The sequence below is a fragment of the Phaenicophaeus curvirostris genome, chromosome 1 (assembly GCF_032191515.1).
Source record: "Phaenicophaeus curvirostris isolate KB17595 chromosome 1, BPBGC_Pcur_1.0, whole genome shotgun sequence".
Classification (NCBI taxonomy): Eukaryota; Metazoa; Chordata; class Aves; order Cuculiformes; family Cuculidae; genus Phaenicophaeus; species Phaenicophaeus curvirostris.
Window position 1 is genome coordinate 42,693,486 of NC_091392.1, and position 23,940 is coordinate 42,717,425.

Sequence of the window (23,940 nt, forward strand, 5' to 3'; positions counted from 1 at the left end):
GAACACGTGTAATTCACGATGACTGCATTTTGGAGATGTGAGGAAGTGAATCCTTTTTAATGACCATTATGATATCACCTTCGTAGTGAAAAAAGAGTAATTTCTTTTCAATAGAGGGCCTTGTCTACACATCAGTCTACACTCCCTAGAATTTCACACTATGCCAACATTAATGCCATGTCACCGGCAGGAACACAGGACAAGAAAGCACTGGTAGCTGCTGATGTCCTTATGGTGATGCTTTGATCAGCACTGGAAAGCAAGTACCATCTCCACCATCCTGTCCATAGCTGTGCTGCCACTGCATGAGCCACGCCAGAAACAGCAGCAAAAACAAATTCAGGGAAAAGAAAGTGTAGTCAAGGATCAGCTGTGTTCCAGTTCTCCTGGAAAAGCGCAAGGACTGCTGTAATGGAGAACGAGTAGTAAATTCAAAAGAGAGTGCCTGTGGCACTGTTTCCTGAGCTTGACAAGGGCCAGAACACAGGAGACGACAGACAGTTTCCCAGGCAGAGCTTGTGTCCCACTCGCCCTACTGACCCCGGGTTAACACTGCACGGCTAGAATTCACAGTCCTGCGCAAGGTTAGAGCAGTTTTGCAGTCAACACCAGTTTTCCAAACCTCTGCCCAGTTATCAACCGGGCTAACTTCTGAAAAACAGAAGTTCTTTTTATTTTGAAGTCATCACCTCCCCACTTCCCCAAACTATAATGGATATACCATGGACACAGAAACTCCTGAACAGTTTAGCAAAGCTATCTTTGTCCCCTACGCCCCCTTTACAGAATGCATAGTTTACAATTCACTTACAAAATAAAGAAGCAATGCTGACCACATATGGGACCTTTTTTTTTTTGAAAAAAGAACAAACAACCTCTTCTTAAGTTCAGTATCAAAATTCACATTTGCATAATAATACATTTCAAGGCCATTAGAGAGGAATGAGAGCGAAGCAAAGAAAACTGCAGAGTCTCTCCCCTCTTTGTCTTCCTGAATAGAGCTGAGGGATCCCACTGGAGTTTCTTTTCGGAGTGGGAATTACGAAGGGCTACAGTGACAGCTCTTGATCTTGTACACCTCATGTTTTGGGTGGGACGAAGAGGTGAATTATTAGGAAAAAAAACAAATGGAAGGAGACACTGCAGATTCCCATGTTTAGCTACAAACAGCTTCGAAGAAACAAAAAATTACTTCAGATTTTTTTTCCTTTTAAACACTTCTACCTCACCATTTCAAAAACTGTTTTTTCTTCTTCTTCTTGTGTAATACCCTGTTCATTTAAATGGCAACGATAAGTGTGCTGGAAGTTGAAGGGTTGAAAAAAATAAATTTTCCTGTTTCTCTTATCAGGACACGGACAGAGAGGGTAAAAGTGTGCCTGCACCCACTACTTAACAGAAGCTACAAAACATCATCTTCTCTACATGTATAAATTTGTCTCAGACATGACTGTGTTTCAATTCTCCAGTGCTTACAAAAATAAAAGCCACACGCACTCACACTCATGCACACAAACAAAGAGAAGCCACATAACACATGTATAAACTCAACCGGCAACGGCAGACTAGCCTAAAACTATCAACAGCTTCTGTGCATCACGACACCCCCACCCCAATCTCTACCACCTATGAATACGTATTGTGCAGTGTAGAGACCAGCCCAAAGACGCTGCTTGTCAGAAGGACCCGTGGGCTGCCATCTGGATGTCTGACCTCTTGAAAGAATAAACTGACCATTGTCTCCTCTCCAGCCCAAGCGGTCTCCTCAAGTAGACAGTCACTATACTCACAAAGGCACATTCATAAATACCACGTTTAACTTACTGCTTGTAAAAACATCGGAGGAGGAAAATGTTAAGCGCTTATATCTCAACCCATCCCTACTGACCCAGCAAGAAGTATCACTTAGTGAGACCTTACTCTACCTTTAGAAGGTACATATTAAAGAAGTCTTCCAACATATCTTTTTAAATTTTTTTTTGCATAAATGAATGCTTTTTTGTTTTTGGCTTACATATTTTGGAATACAGCACACTCACTATAAAGCTCTGTTGTAAGGCTACCCCCCCTAAAGTAAGGCTGTTCTACCTTGGCTTGCATTTTCATTTCATTTTGCTTCTTTCTCCACGCGTCCCCAAAACAAAACAAAAAAACCCACACAGCGCCTTATATAGAAAGGGTAAGCCATATCTGGCAGAGAGAGGGAGGGGAAAGAAAGCACATTAATATCATAACCATGTCACTAAAATAGCTTTTCTAACAAGCTGTGCAACCTGCTCTTACTGCTCAACAGTAAATGATGAAGAAAACTTTTTACTTATGGTTGTGTTTCATCTGAAACAGAAGCTTCCACTTTGTCTCAATGAAGAAGACTAAATAGATTAAAAAAACCAAAAAACAACAGAAGTTAGTTCTGCAAATGCAACAACACACACTAATACCCAAGAGGAGGCATCCAGTGCTCAAGGAAACATATCTTGCTAAGCACTGCCTCCTCGTATTGCGCATCCATTCAAACTTCTCCAGTCTCATCTCTTCTCTTCCCCTCTGACCATCATAGGCAAGAACGTTTGCTGCAAAAATACTTAACGCTGGCTGGCACAACGCTTTCTTCCCTTTTTTATTTTTTCCTTTCCCCTGGAGTGCTCTGTATTCATTTACCGAAAGGCTGTCAAGAGTCAAGTCAAAAAATTCCCTCTCTTGTTACAAAGTTGATAGGACCCCTAACACTGCTGAATGTCACCAGTCCCAGCTGTCACACACACACAGGGCGAAAATGGCTCTTTGCAGAGGACGCTTGCTAGAAGCTCACTGACACAGCACAAGATTCTGGGAGACTTGAGAGAAAACAACTTTCCTGCATAGCTTGATGAAAAGCAATACGCACGCAAACTGTGGATGCAAACGGACGCTGTCTGCTGCGTGCCACAAATGACGCTGCTTCTATCTTCGCCTGACAATAGTTTTAAGAATAGGCTCCAAACCACCAGGAGCTGTGGCGCTTTTTATAGCACAGATGAAACCTTAAATCGCTTTTCATATAAGGATTAGAAACTACAGTTACTACATCACAAAGCTTAAAGTTTCACGTAACACCACAAAATAGAGAGCTATATTTCAAACAGGACCCTGACTCAGTTTTCACAGCAATGTAGACAGACCCTTGAATTCTACTGTAGACAAAGCTCTGCTTGGTGAGTCACTACAAAATGGACCTGTTTGCTAGTATCTACTGCAGGGGAACTTTGGTAAAATTCAGCAACACTGATATTTACAGTGATGGGACACTTCTGCAAAAACATTGTGAGGGACATGAGCTAGCAAGGCTGCTAGAAATCCCCAGTTGGGCTCCCGTCATTCAGCCCAACCAACAATTCTGCTCCAGCATAATTTTTGCTTTGTGTTTATTTATCCTCACTACTATTAACACCCTTCTGCCACAGGTGGAAGCCTAGTCCTGGAGGTGAAGGAAAAAGAAGAGTTCGGGTTTCAGACATCTGTATTTTGATCACCATGGGGATGATGGATATGATCTAACTAACAATATCAGTTCCTAACACTGCAAAATAGTAGAAAATACACTACAGAACTGAAATGGTATTTTGTGCAAAACGAATTTAGACAAACCAACAGATTCTGCATATGTTGCTTCAGACTAAGGACCGAAGTTGCACCTCAACAGCATTTGTTTGGTTTTTTTTTTTAAGAAGTCATTTCAACTTAGTTTTCTTGGCATTACTTTCCTGCCCACAAATATATGCATGCATATTTACAATTAAGAAAGCTGCTTCTATTAGGGGAACCTTACCTCTTTAGAGAGAAAAAACCCTACCTTTGACTTAGTCAGGACTCATACCCTGAGATGCTAACCATCCACCACAAAACGAACATTTCAATCCACTTGAGAAACCTGGATACTAAGGTCACGTGATTTACAGTGAATGTGATATATGCAACACAGATATTCGCTGCACTGGAAATACAACAGGTCCTCATCTCCTACCCTGGCCCTGATTCAGCTATGGTTTGCTTACACAAACAGCCCTTACTGGAGCAGTACTCACTCATTTAAGGTCAGTGGGACTAAATCTTGGGAGGATTACTGCCGATTTCCTGGACCAGACTTGGCCAAATTTGGGTACCTCAGATACACAAACAGTACTCCTCTTAAAGTCAACAGGAAAACAATATGTGCAAACAAAATTAGAAGCCTAAGAGGTAAACATAATAAAGAATGAAGCAAAAAAAAATCCAATCAAACAGAAAAAAAACCCCCTACAGTACTGTTTGGATGACTACTAAGACATAATAGACATGGAATTATTTTTAGGAAAAATAAGGGGGAAGTTCTAAGAAATAAATAGTTAGAAAATTTGTGGCAAAAAAAGCATCAACTTAATATAAAGGTTTAATTCTTATTCAATCTTTGAGGTGGCTACCCCAACCAGTTTGTTGAAAACATCCTGTTTATACTGCAGAGGGCAACATATTTGGCTTAATATTCTTGCTCATCACACGAGCTGCTTAATATGAAGCAAAAAACTTGTAAGAAAAACCCGATATGCTGTGATTGGAAAAAAAATCCCAAACCAACAACACCCCCACTTTCAAGACTGCTAGACAAATGTCCTGGTAAAAGCATAAGAACACTGGGAAATGATGGCAGGACTTCCAAAGTACATGGTACTAAGACCACTTTCCAAAGTAAACATCAGAGGTCTCAACACAGGCTTCTGAGCTGTATGCCACCCTTTTTCTGCTCGCTAGAGAATTTGTTGTCACTGCTAAAATGAAATGTTCAATGGAGCCAAGAATTATCAAACCATTATAAAACTCTCGGCTTGATACACAGGATGGGGTAAGCAAAGTGGCTGGCAACAAATGGATACTTGCTTAGAAGACTGCTAAAATGTGAGGGGTTTTGTTCGTTTTCACACCAATTAAGCACTGAAAACCAGGAAAAAAATAAGGAATACTGAAACTACCTGTGAAGTACGTACATAATTAAACTGCATAACTTGGAGAATCTAACCATGAACAAAAATGATAAGAAGAGTTTTGTTTTCCACTTGAGAATGCAGTAAGTGTTTTTCAGTGAAAGATATTATGTTTGATTTTCACGTGGAAAGCGATGCCCATAGTCTATTCCAAGACGTTCTTTCTCCAGCCTCTTTTCTCTACCTTGTCAATATGTTTAAACAAGATAATGCCACCAATTTCCTCCCCGGAATAGTTTTGTAAAAGCCCAGAAGTACCCTAACATTAGCTCTTGCTGACTTTTCGCTGCTACGAGCTCAAATGCTAGCAGAGGATCTATGACAATAAGTGATAGTTGTCCCCCAAAATGAGACTGGTTAGCACAATGCTCAGAAACCATGTGCAATGATGAGCGCCATGACTAAGCCATACTAGTGACATTGTCATTAGCTACGTATAATCTGGAGAACAACAGAACTGTCAACTGTAATTGGAAAATAGTAACATTTATGTTGGCTGAACAATGTAGGAAAACTACTGTTGAGGAGACAGTCACTAATGTTTGCAGGCCTGCAAGTTTACAGAAAGGAGCAGCACACTGTTGTACTACAACAGATTTGGACGAAGCAGACTGCTGAAGCTCCAGACTGTCAGCCCTTCAGCAGTCAGTCACAACTGACTTTCAAGTGACAGTCAAGTTCCTGGGCTCTTTTTGACTAAATCCTACGATTTCCTCTCTTTTAGGACACTGCTGATTTGGTAAAACACAGCTCCTGACAAAGCACTCAGAAATTCTCTCCACAAAATAAAAAAAATAAAATCCCAAACTCCCTAAATAAAACCTCCTCCTACTGGCCCATGACAGGATTTATTTTTATTAAGAATGTACATTATTATTATTACTGATGAACTATTTTCAACACACACATATATACACTCAGATGTATGCACAGCGCAAGATGAAAACACTGGGCAATTGATATGAAAAGGACAGGAATTTGGCATCTGATTTTTTTTCCATTTTAGTAATAAAAAGTTTCAAACTACCGCTATGTAACTCATTGCACAACATGTTGACGCAGCACACTCTTTTTCCTTAAAAACGGATACACCTATTTCCATGAAGTGGCTCTACTGCCTGATTTTGCCTCGTCTTCCCTCCCTTCCCCTACTGTAGGGCATGTGGGTGCATGTAAAAAGGCACTAGTGCGGTTTTTGTGGTTTGAGCCCCTGACCCTTAGAGCTGGGAGACAGAAGTTGGCCAACCCAACACCGAACTCTGAAGTTCAAGACTGTAAACCCTGACAGCCAGCAGCAATAGGGTGAACAGAAGCGTTTAACAGATATTTCCCTCATATAAAATGAAACGGAAAGACTGGGAAATGGGGTGGGTGAAGAAAAGCAAGCAGCAAATCTCCAAGTGGGGAATAAACTGAACAAATAGCTGAATACAAGAAAGCTGATTTCTAATGTACATTTTACTGGAGTTTTTCCACATTCTCTCCTTTTTCTGTACTGAAAAAGGCAGGATGATACACTACTTCATTGTTGGGTATTCTCTCAACACTGGTTTTCTTTAGCACTACTCAGAAATGGTTTAAAAAGCACCATCGCGTATTTCCTGCTCACCCTACTAACTGAGGACTCTTTCAGTTAAACTACACTGCATTTTAATTAAGTTTATAGTTTCACGTTGCTTTTAAAAAGGTGCTTGGAAGAATTGTTTTTAGTTTCAGTTGAGAGGGAAAAAAGTGACAGATTTCCATTCACACACTTCTCTCCACGCAACTGCACACATCTGCATGAGTAACAAAGTACTATAATTGATAACCCTTCCTCTCCCACAACTTGTTTAAGATTACAATGAATTTCTGTTGCTGATATTGAGAAGTTTTCTTAACGTGTTTTAATTTATAGTCTTGAAAATCCTTGATTCCCCCACCTGATAGTAACATTTGGAGATTTCTTTTTTTTTTCTTTTTCCTTTTATTTAATTTTTTTAGCGTTTTTATTTTAAAGTAAAAACTTTCAAACATTTTGAAGATTCAGGAACTTGTAAAAGTTTATCAACAAGAAACAGCCATCTATCTAGGATAAGATAAGGTTAAATAAACCATCTTCAAAAAACTGGCTTCCTACCCTAGAATTCCTGAGAATGCTTGCAAATTTAAAGCAGGAAAATAAAATGTTAAAATAAAAACAAAAACACTGTTAAATGCTCCCAGAGTTAGTCTTCATCTAAAATATATATATGCACTTTTTGGTCTTTTTTTTTTTTTTGTACGTTTTAATTTTTTTTCCCTTTAAGCTTACAATGGAAGAACAAATTAGCTTTTCTTTTTAAATATTTCAAATCCCTCATTATGTCTTGTAAACAAGAGGGGCTCTAGCACCCGGCTTTCACCGTAGTATCGCAATGAACTCAACTAGCCCAAAGTGCAGGAAAAGGGACCTTAGGGCAGGCTGGGAGAGAGAAGTGAGGGTGGAACGCAGCAGTGAACCAGCATGGATAGCAAATGATGTGACAGAACGGATAATGGCTTACTCGGGCCAAAGGTGCTTCGCTAGAGAAGTACTGCTGGCACAGGACCTTTAAGAACCTGCTCTGCGTATCTGAGCGTGGCCGGTCTTTGAGCAGAGACTAGCAAAACCAAAGCTTTACAGATGTGTGCACGCCAGGGGCACTAGCTAGCAGAAGCTGGAAGAGAGCATTTGAGCATTTCGTTCCTCTGTGCATGGTGGGATGGATGAAGGAGAAGACACGATAGAAAAGTATAGTCAGAAGGAGCCAGAGTATGCTGCACACTCCAGTTTACTAAACAAATATAAACCTGCTCATACTTTTTTGTCACGTAACACTTTGCATACAAATCTACAGGCATGTGTATATGCAGCATTTCCCTCAGTCAGACTTCCTTGCGACATTGGGTTTACCATAGAAAGGGCAAATTAGAAAAAGCCACCTAACTCCCTAGGCCTTCCCTCCCTCCCCCGGCACACAGGCACACACACACGCACGCAACACCCCCCTCCCCCCAAATACTTGAATCTGCTTTTGCTTCTCCCCCCCCAACTCATGCTTAAGAGTTAAATGTATTAGACACTGCCCTATCCTTCAGTGAAAATGCTGAAGAAAGACTCCCCTAACCTCCCCCCCAGGTAATAAAGCCTGAGCACTGCTCCCGCTGAGGGCTGGAATGGACAGGCAGGTGCTGGTACAGAACGTCGGCACTTCGTTAGACAGTGTAACGGCTACACAACGCCACATGAAGTCCTAGCACTTACAGAAAATGTACCGGCAGCTCTCTTCCCTCTTCTCCCGGCCCCAAGCCCCCAAAACACTTCCTGCTTTCTCTCAAGGGATGTTCCTTCAAATCTGCTACAAGTCTTTTCACAACAACAGGTCTTAAAAGTTTTGTTCCCAGCGCACACATGCACGCACACACTGGCTGTCACTGTGGATTTTAGGTCACCCCTATCCTGCCCAGAGTACTACTACACTGATGCTAAAAAACCCCAAACTTTTCCTTAAATACAGAAATTAAAAAGCAACAGTACGGAAAAAGTAAAAACAAAACAAAAAAAAAAAAGGTGCAATACTTTTTTTAAAAAAAGTCTTTGCTAGTTATATACCTCCCTAAGCAAAACCACATACACAGGAAAAAACACAACACAAAGAAACAAAAGGAAACGTTTGAAGTACACACTGGTTTAAGAACATTCGTAAGTAAACGTTTCTGTCAGTGATGGTCTGGCGCTGTAATACACCAAGGCCTGGCACAGGTAACGCTCACCATGAAGGACACAGAAAGGAGTAGCTGCATGTGCTTTCAGGAGATGAGACAGGCTGGCCAGCGATTTGCTGACACGATTCGGTTTTTGTCAGTTTTAATACAAGCAGTAGATCAATTAAAAGGCTAATTTGGTTGGGCTGGACTTTCAAGATGGATTCTTCAAGAATGAATATGGGTGCTTACTTATGGGTTTGGGGGAGAAAAGAAACACTTAGGTTTTTTTTAAGGTACTGAAGTTTGTGAAAGACTAAATAAGAAAAATCATTTGTCTTAGCTGCACAAAGAACGGCAATGTCTTTCCTCTTTTCCCCTAGGTGGAAGAAAAAAAAAATGGCTTGCATTATGTAACAAACATTCCAGGGTTCGCTCACTACAAAAACCCCACATGCAGACTTAAATAAATAAATACACTGCTACTCAAAAGACAACATTGGCTCCTCTCACCAAATCCTTTGGATATGGCAGTGTTCTGCTCTACCACAGGGTTAGAACAAGGGCTAGGAAGCGACTACCCACTCAGTATGATCTGCAGACTTGAGATAGCACCCTGCTAAAATGGATTTAAAAAAACCTACTGACAAATTTTAATCCAGCCCAACTGGATTCTGCTTCAGCCACAGGGATGCCACCATGCCCGTCTTGTTTTCAGAACCAAGACACGCAGATGGCCAGCCAGCCCGTAGACCATCAGCAATGCAGCGTTTCAAGATTATATATATAGAGAAAAAAATGCACACACACGAACATGTGCACACGCACTCACACAGAAACAAGCACACGTGGGCAGTTACATGTGCCAGAACACACTGGTACTGATCAACCAGCCAATCACAAAGTGTTGGTTTTTTTGTTTTGTTTTTTTTTTTCTCATGTTTTGGTTTTTTTTGTGGGTTTTATGATTTTTAATTTTTTTTTTAGATTTTTTTTTTTTTGTTTTTAAAGTGAGGCTCCGTCAAGTCTCCCCCCAACCCCACCCCTTTTTTCTTTTGAACCCCTCCCTCACCCCAACCCAACATGGTAGACCTAAGGACGGAAACACACCCAGTGCAAACAAAGTTAAAAAGCTATTTTTTCAGTATATATGTTTCTTAGCAACAACTTCCGTATAACATGAAAAAGTGAAAAACTAGAAACTAATTTTTTTAATTTTTTGTGTTTAAATTTAAATGGTATGTGTACTTGCTTCACATTGTCTTTCTAAGTTGGCGTTCACGATTCAAGTATTTCAAGAGTGATATGTTCTCTTTTTGGATTCATATTCCAAACGAAAAAACTGATAAGGGAGGCAACTATGTGCTCAAGACAGTCTGTCAATGACCCACCTTTTTTTTTTTTCTCTCTCCGTTTTCTTTTTTCCTTTTATAAATGTATTTATTGCAAGTTGAAAAAAACGAAAAGGTCAAGTTAGTGCTGCTGCTGTTCCAAAAAAGGTCACGAGGTCAGAGTTGAAAGTTCAAAGTTCAGATTGAATCCGACCCTCCTCCCAGAAGGTCTCCAGGTAGTAAGGGAGCAGGGCTGCCCATTCTGTGTGGATCTTCTACACTTGGGACCCCCCACAAGCTCGAAGAATAGCTTGGGGGCCCCCACAACGAAGTGCCAGGGAGATCACTCCCACTGCCGCCACCGCTGCCACCACTGCTCCACTGCCCAAGCCCTGTTGACCCACCAAAGAGATTCAAAGCAGGTCCAACTGGATCTGTTTGGTTCTGTCCTGTCTCCAGGGATTGCCAGCCTGCTGTGGGTGCACTTGGGGTTGCTGCAGGTGTTGGGGGCTGAGCTTGTGCCAGAAAGCGACTAACCTCTTCGTCTGTGGCAAACTCAGCCAGGATGGTAGTGTTCCCCAACACACACCTGGAAGACAAGACACGTGAAAGGAAAAAAATTAGAGCCAGAAGGTGAGAGCAAGGGATTCAGAAGGCATGGAGACAACACTATTAGATGCCCAAACGGAAAGAGATAGCAGCTCACCACAACAGAGCAAGGACCAAAAACGTTAGCTGTTCTCAACAGTGAAACTGACTCGAAGCACAAGAATTTCCATTTTTTAAGTGGGACACTCCCTCAAATACCACCTCCCCCCCAACATTCAGCTGTTACTTCTGCAACAAAACCTTTTTAAATTTAAACTAAGGCCCTGAACATTAACACCAAGGACAATAAAATTGCCCACATATCATAGCTAAAATGGTAAATGCACATTAGTCACTTTTCAAACAAAACAGAGCAAGAAAAGGTTAAAAGTCTGTGAAATCCAGGATAATATTAGTATAGTTCACAAGTTTTCACTGAGTTTAAGGACTTACACCTCCCCGTCCCCCTCCAAGACTTTCGTCTCAAAACTTCTCACATTTTCAAAACATACCAGAGCCACAATCAGTTCCAAAAAGCTTAAGAACAGGAAACCAAGGATCTGCAGTTTTTCAAGTAAGCTGTTTCAGGCATACCTCAAAACTACAGCAGATTCCCACACATTTGAGTTACACGTAGCAGAATGATTTTCATCTGAATCAATTCACAGGCTTTTATAAGATGGCAAAAACTGTACAGTAAGGTGCACGCTAGTCCCAACCTATTTGCACCCTCTCAGTTCTCTGTGTACCAGCTTGTGCCAGCAATCAAAGTAACACAAACAGAAGGCATCTTTGTTTCTCCTCTTCCCTTCCAACCATGAAATGAGTTTCCAAAGCACGGCACTGGTCAGATGTGTTGTGTTCATGATAAATATAGTAACAAAGAACAGGCATGGGGATCACTTACATGTGCAGTGCAGTCTGGGCCTTGGCCGCCTCCTGTTTGGTGTTATATCGGATAAGGGCGGTGCCCTGGGTCAGGTTCAGATGGAATGTCAGCAGTGGGCCATGCTGCATGCAGATCGTCCTCAAGGTTGACCCATCGATCTGAGAGAGAACAGCCAGGATAAAACAGATGCTTGTAACCATCTCTCCAAATGTACTTCAATCCTGACTTTGTCTTAGTAATTAAAAGATATCTGTTCTCAGAAGGGAAACCAGGCGAAAACAGCGGGAAGTGAGCAAAGGTGACAGGATTTAATTTTCTAACCGAAGCAGAACACCCTGGCTTCTCAAAATTACTATGACTTTGCTTTATGGAATAGTCCAATTTATCTTTTATGCTCACTTGTAGCTCAAGTCCAATTTTCCTCATCTCACTGTGTTTCTTAAATTATTACTATCTTACATTTGCAGGTTTTCCTGTAATTGCATACAACTTGTACTTCACACTGTCTTCAGCAATTAGAATTTGTACCAAAGGAACCAGAATCTGTTAGATGCCAGCACTTCAATTTCACCAACATTTACATCAACGAGTATTCATAAGTTCTTCGCAAAATCAGAAACACCACCCCTACAATGAGAGGTTTTAAAAAATTAATTCAGTGGGTTTTTTTGTCTTCGTGGTTTATGAAACAGTTAAATCACAGAAATGGGTCTTTCTGCCAAATCCAACAATGTTCATTCCTCCTGAACTAATGTTTTCGCAGCAGTTGTTGTCTACAGTCCTTCTGCAGCAGTTAACAGTTACTTACCTCCAGTAACTGCCGTTCTCCAAGGTGTTCTGTACAGACAGATTCCATTCCTGCTATGCCACAGGGACAGGCACACACGAATGGGATCCATATGTGCAGACACTTAAGGAAGCGCTACCTTCTTCCTTCTCCCTTTCCCCCCCTTACATAATACAGCCTCAAACGAGGAAAAGAAGTCGTATGTGGGTACAAATATGGACAAAGATAAAACAGTGAAACCTGAAACGAAGATACTGTTCCTGAATGCACCTTAACCTTCACGCTTCCTTCTCTCTACTGTACTTACCCACAAAGAATAGAGGATTTGTTACAGAAGGGACAACTATAATCTCCTTCTTTCTCTTTCCTACTAACTTAAATGTGTCCAAAATACATTCTTCTTCCATTAAGTGATTCCTAAAGCATTATTAAACTACCTTGCATGTGAGACTTAGAACGTGCATGTGAGACCTCTTCATCATTCCACTGCTATTTCCTTCACACTGAGGAAAACAGTCTTTTCTATGAAAGCAGCACAGTTTGCCATGTTGGATGATCTGAAGGAGACCTTAGTTATCCCCTGACATGTCCGTATTTTCTTAGACTGTAGTAGAAGCACGGTAAAGTATCCTGCTGAACAGGGTTCTCTCTGTCTAGACCTCGGGGCGCTGTTGATAATCATACAGGCTTTTCCTATGCCTTGAATACAGACTAACTGGGATTGCTGAAACCAAAATCTCCACAGAATTAATTCTGAACGGAAGCAAGCTCTGAGAATACTTGCAGGAATAACCTAACTAGACTGTTTTTGGCAGGAGTGCTGGAAACATTCTGTGGTTTCACTATGGAAACAACAAAGTGAAAACTGGCAGTTACACCAGCTTTCTTGTTGACATCCTAAAGAACAGCCTCTTCCACAGCTGTAAGCCATTCCACATTATGATCATGTAACTTATCTTCACTTCTAAGAAAAATCTTTCTGTTCAAATAATTTTTTTTTAAACTCTAGGTACTGAAATGTTATGATGGTCACATAAAATTGAACATCTTAAAGTTAGCTAACAGATTACAACAGAGAAACCAATCAGACTGCAGCCCGGTTTAGTAGAAACATCTTCTGTACACTGACAAATCCTATTTTGTTAGATTTTTATTCCAACAGAAACAACTGAAGAATACACAAATCTGTATCTCAGTAAAGCAAACAAGACAACAACAGAAAATACCTGTGGAGTGAGATTGTGAAGAACCAGCCAATAGCTAGGACGAACGGAGCCACCATCACTCCAAGTAGATGCTGCAAATTAGAAAACAGAGCAATCAAGACAGATTTGATACAAAGAAAATTTCTCTTTAAAGCCACGTCTTTCAATTTCAGACAAACTAAGCATTATCAGCCCTGCTAACACACGAAAGTCTGATTTTCAGTCCTGAAAACAAAAACACATCTTTACTCACATTGCACATCAAGATTCACATTTTAGGAGATTTTAACATCAAAGAATTTCCAACCCACAGGAAGCATCCAGTCTTGAAAAGCCCCATGCAGTAGGTATTCCCTCCTGGCAGCTCCCAGCCCTCTTCCCTTACCCCATGCAGCAGGACTTGAGATTTCACACCCCATCCCTCCGCCCCACATCCCCCACCCCAGTTACTGACAGCAAATTTGCATTTCAAGAAGGAATTTTTTTTTTCCTTTTACCAGACAACTGCAACTTTCTTTCCTCCAAACCATTAGTGCTGTAAAACGTACACTCCTCAGGTCTGATCAATGGTGCTAGCAGTTGGTTCTTCTCACCAGAGGCAAGCCTTGAGTCCTGTGCCCCCCAGCCCCTGACCGATCGGGGTGCTGTGCTGTTCCATGGAGATGATGGTTTGGGGTTGGTCAGGCCAGGAGGCGGGCGGGGCAGCCCTGTAGTGTTCCTTGAGGAAATATGGTTTTTCCACATCTTGTTGGAGAGATGAGTGGGATTGTGTCCTATGGGATCTGGGGACCATGTTGATTTGTAATCACTGAATTTTGCTAGAAGATTAAATAAATTGTACATGTTAGAGAAACTTGGGAGAATCGGCTAGCCTTTAGCTCTGTAAACACTTTGCCTGTACTTATACTGAAGACAAGCATGAGGCACAGAACCACACAACAGTTAATTCACCATACAAAAAAGCGCCATGCTACAATGTAAGTTAATTCTTCTTTTGTATAAGCCAATAAATAATAGTAACCCCCCCACCCGAACATTTATGATAATGGTTGGACTTGATGATCATAAGAGATTTTTTCCAACCTTAATGATTCTATAATGTAACCAGTCACAGTATGTTCAACGATTAATAAAACGAACACCAACTTTTACATCCACAGTACATTTCATTTGAAAAACCTGAGAATTTCTTACAAGTCTGGGCACTTCCAAACTTTAACGAAACAGAACCTTCTTCAGGCGAAAACGCGTGGAGAATTAAAATGCGTATTTACTACTCTTGGCCTACTAAGCTAGTGCTACTCCTAAAGATGTCCTCCTGTAAGATTAAAGCTTTCTCATGAATCACCAATTTCATATGGAACTGACATAGTAACCCATAAAGAAGGCCATGTAGCTGGGTGACAGCTGGACTTCTGAACAACCTTGATAGTGCTCATTCTTTCTTTTTAACTACAATGCATTACCAAATGCCTATTAGGAGAAGTTAAGACTGAGAGTGGATATCCCTATCCTACCTCAAGAACCCCTTATACAGAAGTCCAATAGAAGAGAAACAAACTAACATTCCCTAAAACATCCCTAGCCACGAATATTTGGGAGCTCTTTCTAAACCCGTTTTCCTTATGAAGACAGATGGCAAATTCTCTCGTAGCTTCTGACACCAAGAGACATTTATCACCCAGCAAAAAAAAACAAACCAAAGAAACAAGAAACCAAACCAAAAAATAAAAATTGCTCAAGTACTTTCTATTTTCCTTGTTCTGTAATGAGAATCAGCAAACATAGATAGGGCAGTCAGGGGCAAAAGGCACTTGTGTTATGAGTTATCTTAATCAGAACTCATGTGTGTGCGAATATTAAGTATTAAGCCCTATTCACAAACAAAGGGTAGTAAATTACTTATTTGAAACAAAGGGTAAAAATCCATGCTTACAACACGCCAAGGTGTCACAAAATAATACATTTGAGAATGAAACCATAAAGCTTTCAGTAAGTAAAAGCATGCTCCATTTTACAGTTGGATCACTCTATTTCCACAACAGAGTAACTGCCAACAGCAAGAAAGGCAGCTTCAAGCACTACCCCATGAAAATGTATGAAAAATACTTAAAAATCAGCTTTCACTAGACTCAGGTTGTTTTTTTTTAACAGACAAATGAATTCTAAATCCTTAATTTGCATGACCCACTTTCCAGCTGTTAAATGCTGGTGTGTGATTTAACAAAATGAGCAGAAGATAGTATATGTGCCAGGTAGTGGTCTAGTTTCCTCTGTTCAAGTATGACTTCAATAATTTTTTATTTCTGGGGTCTTTCTCAGGTGCCATATAAAAAATAAGCAGAGGTAAGAAGCTGATACATGCCGCCTCTTTCCCAGTCTACAAAAGGAATCTTTTATCTCATTGGAATGCTGCATACACAGATATTGCTTCAAACTATAGTCACCCCGTAAACTGGCAGCAGGAATGCTGTTTTTCTTTAGGGCTAAATAGGATTTTTGACACAGGTTGTAAAGATGCCGAGATAACATGCAGCTCTCAGCTGTTTGTCACTTCTGCTATTTACATAAAATTCTTCAGTTTTAGGTAGCTGTCAAGACAATGATGTCTCAATAGAAAACTCTGGCACCTGTAAGTTCAAAACGCTCATCAGGAGCAAATATTTCCGGCTTCCTACTTGGAAGTGCGTGCAGAAACCACTTTTCACAAGAAAGCCTTGGGGAGCTTCTTACCAAGGATCCGAGGCAGGCATCTAAACTACTATTTACAGGCAAACCATTAAAGACACAGGACTAAAAGCCCCTTCTCTCTTCATGTTTCAGGGAATGACGAGTGCTACAAAAGGTGAGGCAAAAAAGTTCCCTTCACAGCATTCCCATACTCTAAAGTGAAAATGAACGAAGTCACTCATCTTATTGCTCCAATTCTTTATGTCACACATACAGGAACAGATGTGTCTAAAAAAAAAATTATGACAGTTCCTCAAACCCTTGCACATGTCAACAGACTGTGCACATGGGCTTTTTTCCTCTTCTGCATCTGCTGCTCGCTTTTCTTTTAAACTGCCTAACTAAGAATTTCGTATCACGGGTGGGAGAAAGGGCGAGAATCTTTGTCTAGTTTTTAAAGCAACTACAGCCAAATTTTTTTATCACCAGGAGGAAAACTCTCTGATCAGACACTCAACTCTTGATTTCCAACCTTCTGCAGAAATTACTGGAAGACTAAAAATTACAAGTGGAACAATGATGAGGAAATAGTGAGTAAGTGGAAAATACTTTGTCCAGGTTCAGTTTTAGAGCCCGCATACCTGAAGTGCTATGAACGTTGGTGAAGGAATTGTCAGAGGCACTGTAGGGCCAGGCACCAGGTGAAGGCAGCGAGGTGTTGAGGGAAGAATTAGACCCTATCAAAGGAAAAAGGAGAAAGAAAGGGAAGAGTAGGCCAATTTCAGAGTTTCTATAATACTATTAAACCTCAAGAGAGACATGATTTGTATCAGTGCCAAGCTTTTATAAGATGCCCAACCACGGTGCAACGTCTTCCTTCTCAGTTAAAAACGATATACTGCTATCCTGTTACGACAGAAACATCAGAATATTCTCAAGTATCAGAATGACATAAATAATCACACAGCAGTCAGTTGCCGTTTTACCTGTGGTGTTGTCCCGCAGAAGTTGGTGGTCAGTATCTACAATGGGAGATGTGGCTGTCCCCCCCAGCACACTTCCAGGGGTCACATAGGGATCAGATTCAGGGTCAATGTTTTGAATACCTTTCCATGGCACTCCTGGTTGGAACTCTGGGACAGAAAGGAAAAAGGAATTAGATGCAAAAAGGGAAATGCCACTGACTAGAAGTAATTTTTGAAGATACTTTAGGAGGGTTCCTCCTATAGCACCATCGCTAGTGCCTGAATACAAGTCTAAGCTACAAAAACGTGGCACTAGTGCATATGGCATTCCTTTGACAAGTCCTACTTTACTACATTCAAATGAAGCTTCAATAGTTTTCCTCTTCCTTAATACATTACATATTTTTTAACGTATGTAAGATTAGATTACATATATTATAAGACTGGCTTCTGAACACAAGGTATACATGCGTAAGCAGGTCTCAAGGAAAGATTACCTACCTTAAGAGTTTGTAAACACAGCATTTGCCACTGTACACTGTAGATACACACACACTTAATATGTTACCTATCAATAATGAGGTAACGCTAAGGTGAGATGCCTTGTGGTAAAAGCAATGTATATATAACGTGCATACTTATCATGCTTTAGCTTCCTTTCAACTACAGCTCCAGGCACACTAAAGTTTTAGGCCACGAGGAGGAGTTACATAAAGTATGAACACATAGAAACTCCAGTTGCCGTAAGAAAGGTCAGTAATTGGGTTCCTTCTGTGAGTAGAAGTTCTGTGGATAAAGTGCTGTGATCAGTTTTGGAAGCAGTGACAAGAAAGTGCAACTGCCAAAGACAAAAGCGAATAAAGAAGCTTCAGATAATACGCAACAATTTGGATAAGTGTCTAGAGTGCCAAGGTGGTGGATCCCTTGTAGATACAAGTCCAGGATATGGAATGATACCTTTATTCCCAGCCTGAAGTTTTGAAATAATTAATGACAGAATATTTGAGTGTCATTAAAAATCCATGGTTAAAAGTGGGATCGCAGAAGGGCTCTCTGGAATGAAACCACGTAGGGTGAATCTGGCACAGAAGGGTTCATTTTAGTCACTTTTGTAATGAAGAAGCACAGTCAAGGCTGGTTTTCACAGACAAACGCAGAAGAAAACGTGTTACTGGTTGTTCAACCAGTTGGCACAGCAAGAGCAGTATTAGATCATGACATTACACTGGCAGGAGAACCTCAGAGAAATGCCCCTCTGAGCCAGAACTGTGGCCCATCTAGCCCAATACCCTGCTAACAGTGGTAGGGAATACACCATTTAGGGACAGAACCCAAATCAGTGCACAGTCTGTAGGCTGTTGCCCTAACACTTTCCCTGCATTCAGAGTCCTATCTAGGAGTCACGAATGCCCTCTACCTGCTAGCACTTGCTGGTTGGTGACCTTTTTTTCTAACAGTTTATCCAATCACTGCTTCAACTGGCTAGTACCACTCGTCTCCAGAAGCTCTCGAAGCAGTGCAACCCAGAAGTTCATCACTCCGAAAGGAACAAAAACTTCTTCTCATCTATTTAAAATTGTATGTCCTCTGAAGTAATTTGTACTATGGTTCTAGCGTTGCAGGATTTGCAGAATTACAATTCTGCATTTATCTTGCTTGCAGCCCTCATAATTTTGGAAATCTCAGTCACATCTCCAGGTCTTTAGTAACTCAACAAAATAATCTTAGATACCAAGTATCAACATTTCAAACAGTATCAGCACTGTGGCAAGGAAAGAATTTGCTCAGCCACTGCCAAGATACTGCAGTCTCCTAAAACAGGATCATCTTATGCTTAAGGAACAAGCAAAGCACAATGCAGCTCTTGGGTCTAGTCAGAAGATCTCTGTTCTGAGATAAAGAATCCATAAACACAGGTCGGGACCTGAGAATTAGAACTTGTCTGCCAAGGGAAAAAAAAGCTAAGCCCAAGTCTTGCCTTTATCAGGATTTCTGAGAACTGCTGCAGTCTGCTTTAGGTGAACCTGCTTAAGCAAGGGGGTTGGACTGGATGATCTCCAGACATCCCTTCCAACCCTGACCATTCTGTGATTCTGCGAGACTGAAAATGCAATGCATAGTAAGCTCTCATAAAAAAAGTTAAGGAATATTCACACAAGGCTCCAAAGATCAGGTGTATTGCATATAAACACATTCACTCATCAATATAATCTCTAGTTCGGAGAAGTGTTTTCCTTGAACTTCAGCATACTGACAAATTTCTGAACTGTCCTTTGGGACTGACAGTTAATTTCATGCACATTCAGCAACTCTTCCTACAGACATGCTCTTATTTCAAGACAGTAAAAAAAGCATAAAGTGCATTTATCCGAGCAAAAAGTTCAAACATAAGATTATTAGGAAAACCATAATAGACACATTTAAGGCCTGTTTCCCTGGAGTACGTGACTGAACTGCTCTTGAATGGGGAAATTACAGTCTGGTACTACCTAGGTATGCGAGTCTGTGAGACATAACCAAAAGACAGTTCTCATCAACGCAGCAAAACTTGCTCTCACCTTCAGCTGTGATATCAGTTTGATTGGGCACCACTTCATTTATCTTTGTGCTGAACAATACTGCTTTCTTGAACGGCAAAATTTCTGCAGCAGGTGGCATTTAGGAGGAGAACGCGAAAGGTGCAGTCAGGGTGAATGCTGAGTGACCACTGTATTCATTCAAAGGAAAAATGCACCTACTTCAAGAGGTTCTCCCTTGTAAACTCATTTCCATTATTAACTTATTTTCCAGCACTAGGAAGAAAAATTGTGTCTCCATGCCAGGAGCTGACAGTGGGCCTCATCTACAGGCTCACAGAGAAAGACCTAAAGCGTAAAATCATTCTGGGTCTTTATTCTTTACCATGGGTGTTGATAAAGGAGGACTGCGATTTCAGCTAAGTTTTCTCTCTTGAGGATATCAATAAGCTAGAGAGGCTATGAGACGGCATAAGTGGCCAATGGTTACGGGACAGTAACACTTGTCTCAGTAGTCTCCAGGCCTCATAAGAGGGGGCGAGCAATACAGTAATAATTGGATAAAAGCCACATGCTGAAACCCATGATCTATTACATGACATCTGCAAACACAGTTGTGGGCTACTCATTTACATGTGAAATTAGGGATAGTACCGATGATCCTAGTGAGAGTTTATGTTCAGGATTTGTGGACTCCAGCTATCCTGTCACAGTGATGGGACACTCAGCAACAGCACAGGATTTCCTCATCACCGATAGCGGGCCTGCAGGTGTCATGAAGGAAACTCTATGGTAACAACAAGAGGCAAAGGAGTAGCTATTCACCTTCTCACTTCTCTTACAACTTTCTAGTACCAAGAAGCTTGCCAGAAGTAGTGGCATCTCCAAAACCTGCTAACATGACAGAGCCGATTCTCACATCCCTCTCCTAACATGCCAAGCAGTACTACGTCTCACAGTATTATGCACATGAATGGTGACTAGAGAAACAAGTTCAGCAACGACGACTCTACAAGAGAGGTCTTGAAAAAAACTCATAAATTTGAGGGGTTTCTGGCATCATAAACAGTAACTCCAGCTTAAGAAGCTTAGTACTTAGCAACCAGGCTGAGAGAAACGTAATTCAAATACACGTCTACAGAGAGCAGTCGGTGGTATGAAATGTTGTGGGTGTGCAGATGTTTTTGAGATAACTAATACTGTAACTCTGTTAGCTTATCAAGCAACATTTTCTTGCCAGAGCTAGACACTGAGAGGTTCCCACATAAAAAGCTTTAATTAATTTTTTTATTGGTTTCCTGCAGTTGTATCTGTCTCAGATTCCTAGGCCTCCTAAGCAAGGTCCATAATGCTAGTTTACCCAAGAGATGTTGGGTTTACCCAAGATGCACCTTTACTGTTTTTGTGCTTGAAGGGATATAGAGCAGAGAATTTGCAGTTAGGAATGTCTTCTGGAATGTGAGCGTCTTCCAGGCAGAGAAAAATCACAGTATCCACTATCTCCTGAACAGCACTGTGATTAATCCGTCCAACTTCAAGGACAGCACTGTGTTTAATTACTGTTTTATACAGAAAAATTATGTGCGTGTTAAAATATGTCCACGTTTCTCCCAGATACTGGAGTTGTCTAGCAGAAAAGTAAAATTCTGCCAGTGAAACTTCACGAGATTCAAAGAATGTGCTATTGCCCGTAATGCAAAAAGCGAGAAACCTCTACTCAAGCCACAAGACTGCTGAGCAGTAATGAAACATGCCAACATTCTTCTATCCTTCAGGCCACGTGAGCAAAGGTGAACTGCAAGAACCTAGCACATACTCTGTAGATACGCTGTACCAATACTGCTGGCAAAAGAAATCTGGTGACTCGTAAGTGCATCATATTTGTACACAATTGCCAGAAAAAAAGCTTGGGCTATATAAAATACAAAAGGTCGACACAAAAACCCCAAGAATTCATATCTTTTGCTTCCTGATTCCACAATATCAATAAGAATTTTTACACCCCTTGTCAACCTAACACAACAAAAAGGAATCAGTACAAGCGGAGGGAGCTGGTATCATGCATTCTATGGACAAGTACTCTGAAAATGTCTTTATGTGTAAAATCACAAAACTACAGAGAGTCAGAGTTCACCTAACAAAAAAACCAAACACTACTCAGGTAATTCCAAGACTCATCCATATTTAGCCCAGTCATTTTTTTTTTTTTTACTGTAAATTCAATATTTATGTTACAATTTACTGTGGAAGAAACTTAAAAAATGAGATAGGCTTAAGCAAATATTTTCCTTGTGTTGTTTTTTTTAAAACGCATGATGAGACAAGTTTCCAGCACATCTATTCTAAAGCTAGGACACAACCTCTGCCCTTATGCAATACCTGGAGGCCAGCTGGCGTTGCTGGATTTGCTTCCAATCTTGTTCGTTGGTGGAGATTTGGCAGGTAACCAACTATCACCAGCAGGACCTCCATGGCCACCTAGTGGGTCACCCTGAATTATGTCAAACTGGTTGTAGGGTGATCCTCCGCGAGCCTTTCCAGGTGGCACTATTGCACCTGAAGGATAGATACATTTAGAGTCAGGAAACGTTGATGTCTTTATGACAGTATGACATGCTAAACCAAAAAAATATTCAAGATGCATACTAGTATGGTTAAGACATTCACTAACTCGAAGCATACGTTTATCTGAGCTATTTCACCTCTGGCAAGATGATACTGCAAGGGCATTCCCAGAACTGCCAGTCCCCTTCTCACCATTTTTGTGCATATTGGCATCTTGTGAAGCCACAGAGGGCAGCCCTTCCATCATAGTCCACTGCTTAAAGCGGGATTCTGCTCCAGCCTCTTTCCCTCCCACCATGCCATAATCCATGCTGCTTGAGCCAAAGCCTGTGAAACAAACAAAACTCCATTGTCATTTGCTCTTTTAAAATATCTTCAAACAACAAGTCATTGTGACCATAAGAAATGTGTAAAAAAAAAAAAAAAAAGAGGAATCACAGTAGCAAATGAAATGTTCAAGGGGCAACTTCTAAATACGCTTGTTAGGTGCTCAGCATGTCACCCAGACACACTTTGTTATTAGGTTTGTCTTCTTCCCACATAATGAAAAACAATGCAATTTGACCAAGAGTTAATACCTGACGCAGCCTTCACTCTAGTGCTCATACACTAATTAATGAATCATTTCTGGACCCAGACATAACTGGTCAATATGGTAATGCAATTATCAAATTAGTATGGTAACTATAGGCAACACACCAAATCTCTTTCTGCAGAGCACTTACCTGAACCGTATCCAGGTATTTGCCCTTTGGTCTGTAAATCGGAGAGACCCACGTTCAAAGGATTGGGTACCATGCTGTCTAAATGTGGCTTAGGCCCGACAGGGTGGGATGGTGAATGCTTCATGCCAGGCTGCCTCTGCTGCTGCTGCTGGAGGGCACTCACCATACGAGCAATCTGCAAATCAAATTAAAAAAATGAGGATGATAGATATATCCTGTACTATAATACAGAATCCCAGTAAACACGAAAGAATAATGATTTGAAAGAGACCCAGAAGGCCCTACTCTCTAAAAGTGCAATCTGAAAAAAGTACATACTGCAGAAAGCAGATGACATTGCTACAGCCAATGCTGCTTTTGCTGCAGAAGGCATTTTCACAGTGCGTTTATACTTCACGGTATTGACAGAAACAGTGCCATACCTGCTGCTCCTGTTGTTGTCGCACAGCTTGAGATAACTTCCTCTGGCTCTGTAACAGTTGCTGCTGCTGCTGCTGCTGAAGAAGGAGCTGACACGCCTGCAAGGTAAGTGGGGTGGGAAGAGTGGAAATACAGAGCTCATCAAGGGAAATGTAATTGCCAGGAGCTAGTCCCTAGCAAATGCTTTGCTCAGAACTTAGGTAAACTGTTTCTCATGCCACACACTCAAACAAAATGGCAATGAAAGCATTAGAAAAATACTATATCTTCACTTGTTTAAAATCATGCAACAGTATTAGTGGTAGCTGCCCTATTGCCATCACTATGACAAGAGAAGAATGAAGAAAACTTCATTAAAAATCAACAAACACTGCTTTCTGTACAAAGACATTGCTAACAATGACTACTAACCCACTGTGACATTCACAATAATTACACAGGCCTGTTCAGTTTATCTGCTGCCCTCCAACAGGCCTGTATTTTACTGCACGAACTAGGAATACTTGTACAAAAGTAACACAAGATGTGTAGAAAAGAAACAGAATTGGAACAAACATAAAAAGAAAAATGCTTCCAG

General features: G+C 40.9%; 2 protein-coding genes across 16 annotated transcripts in view; one reads left to right on the plus strand and one right to left on the minus strand.

Annotated features, from left to right (window-relative positions):
* Positions 1-23,940, plus strand: part of MRTFA (myocardin related transcription factor A) — a 506,306-nt gene that overhangs the window by 137,211 nt on the left and 345,155 nt on the right. The window lies entirely within an intron of this gene.
* TNRC6B (trinucleotide repeat containing adaptor 6B) overlaps positions 10,116-23,940 on the minus strand; it is a 133,951-nt gene continuing 120,126 nt past the window's right edge. For 11 of the 15 annotated variants that reach the window (XM_069855389.1, XM_069855325.1, XM_069855299.1 and 8 more), the window contains 10 exons: positions 23,366-23,461; positions 22,944-23,118; positions 22,411-22,545; positions 22,033-22,209; positions 17,159-17,305; positions 16,814-16,909; positions 14,000-14,320; positions 13,524-13,594; positions 11,529-11,668; positions 10,116-10,622 (listed from right to left, as the gene is read on the minus strand). In XM_069855389.1, the coding sequence (XP_069711490.1) occupies positions 10,232-10,622; positions 11,529-11,668; positions 13,524-13,594; positions 14,000-14,320; positions 16,814-16,909; positions 17,159-17,305; positions 22,033-22,209; positions 22,411-22,545; positions 22,944-23,118; positions 23,366-23,461 (1,749 nt within the window). In that variant the 3' untranslated portion in view covers positions 10,116-10,231. The remainder of the gene's footprint in view (positions 10,623-11,528; positions 11,669-13,523; positions 13,595-13,999; positions 14,321-16,813; positions 16,910-17,158; positions 17,306-22,032; positions 22,210-22,410; positions 22,546-22,943; positions 23,119-23,365; positions 23,462-23,940) is intronic. The other 4 variants (XM_069855399.1, XM_069855380.1, XM_069855334.1 and 1 more) reach the window with 2 other exon arrangements.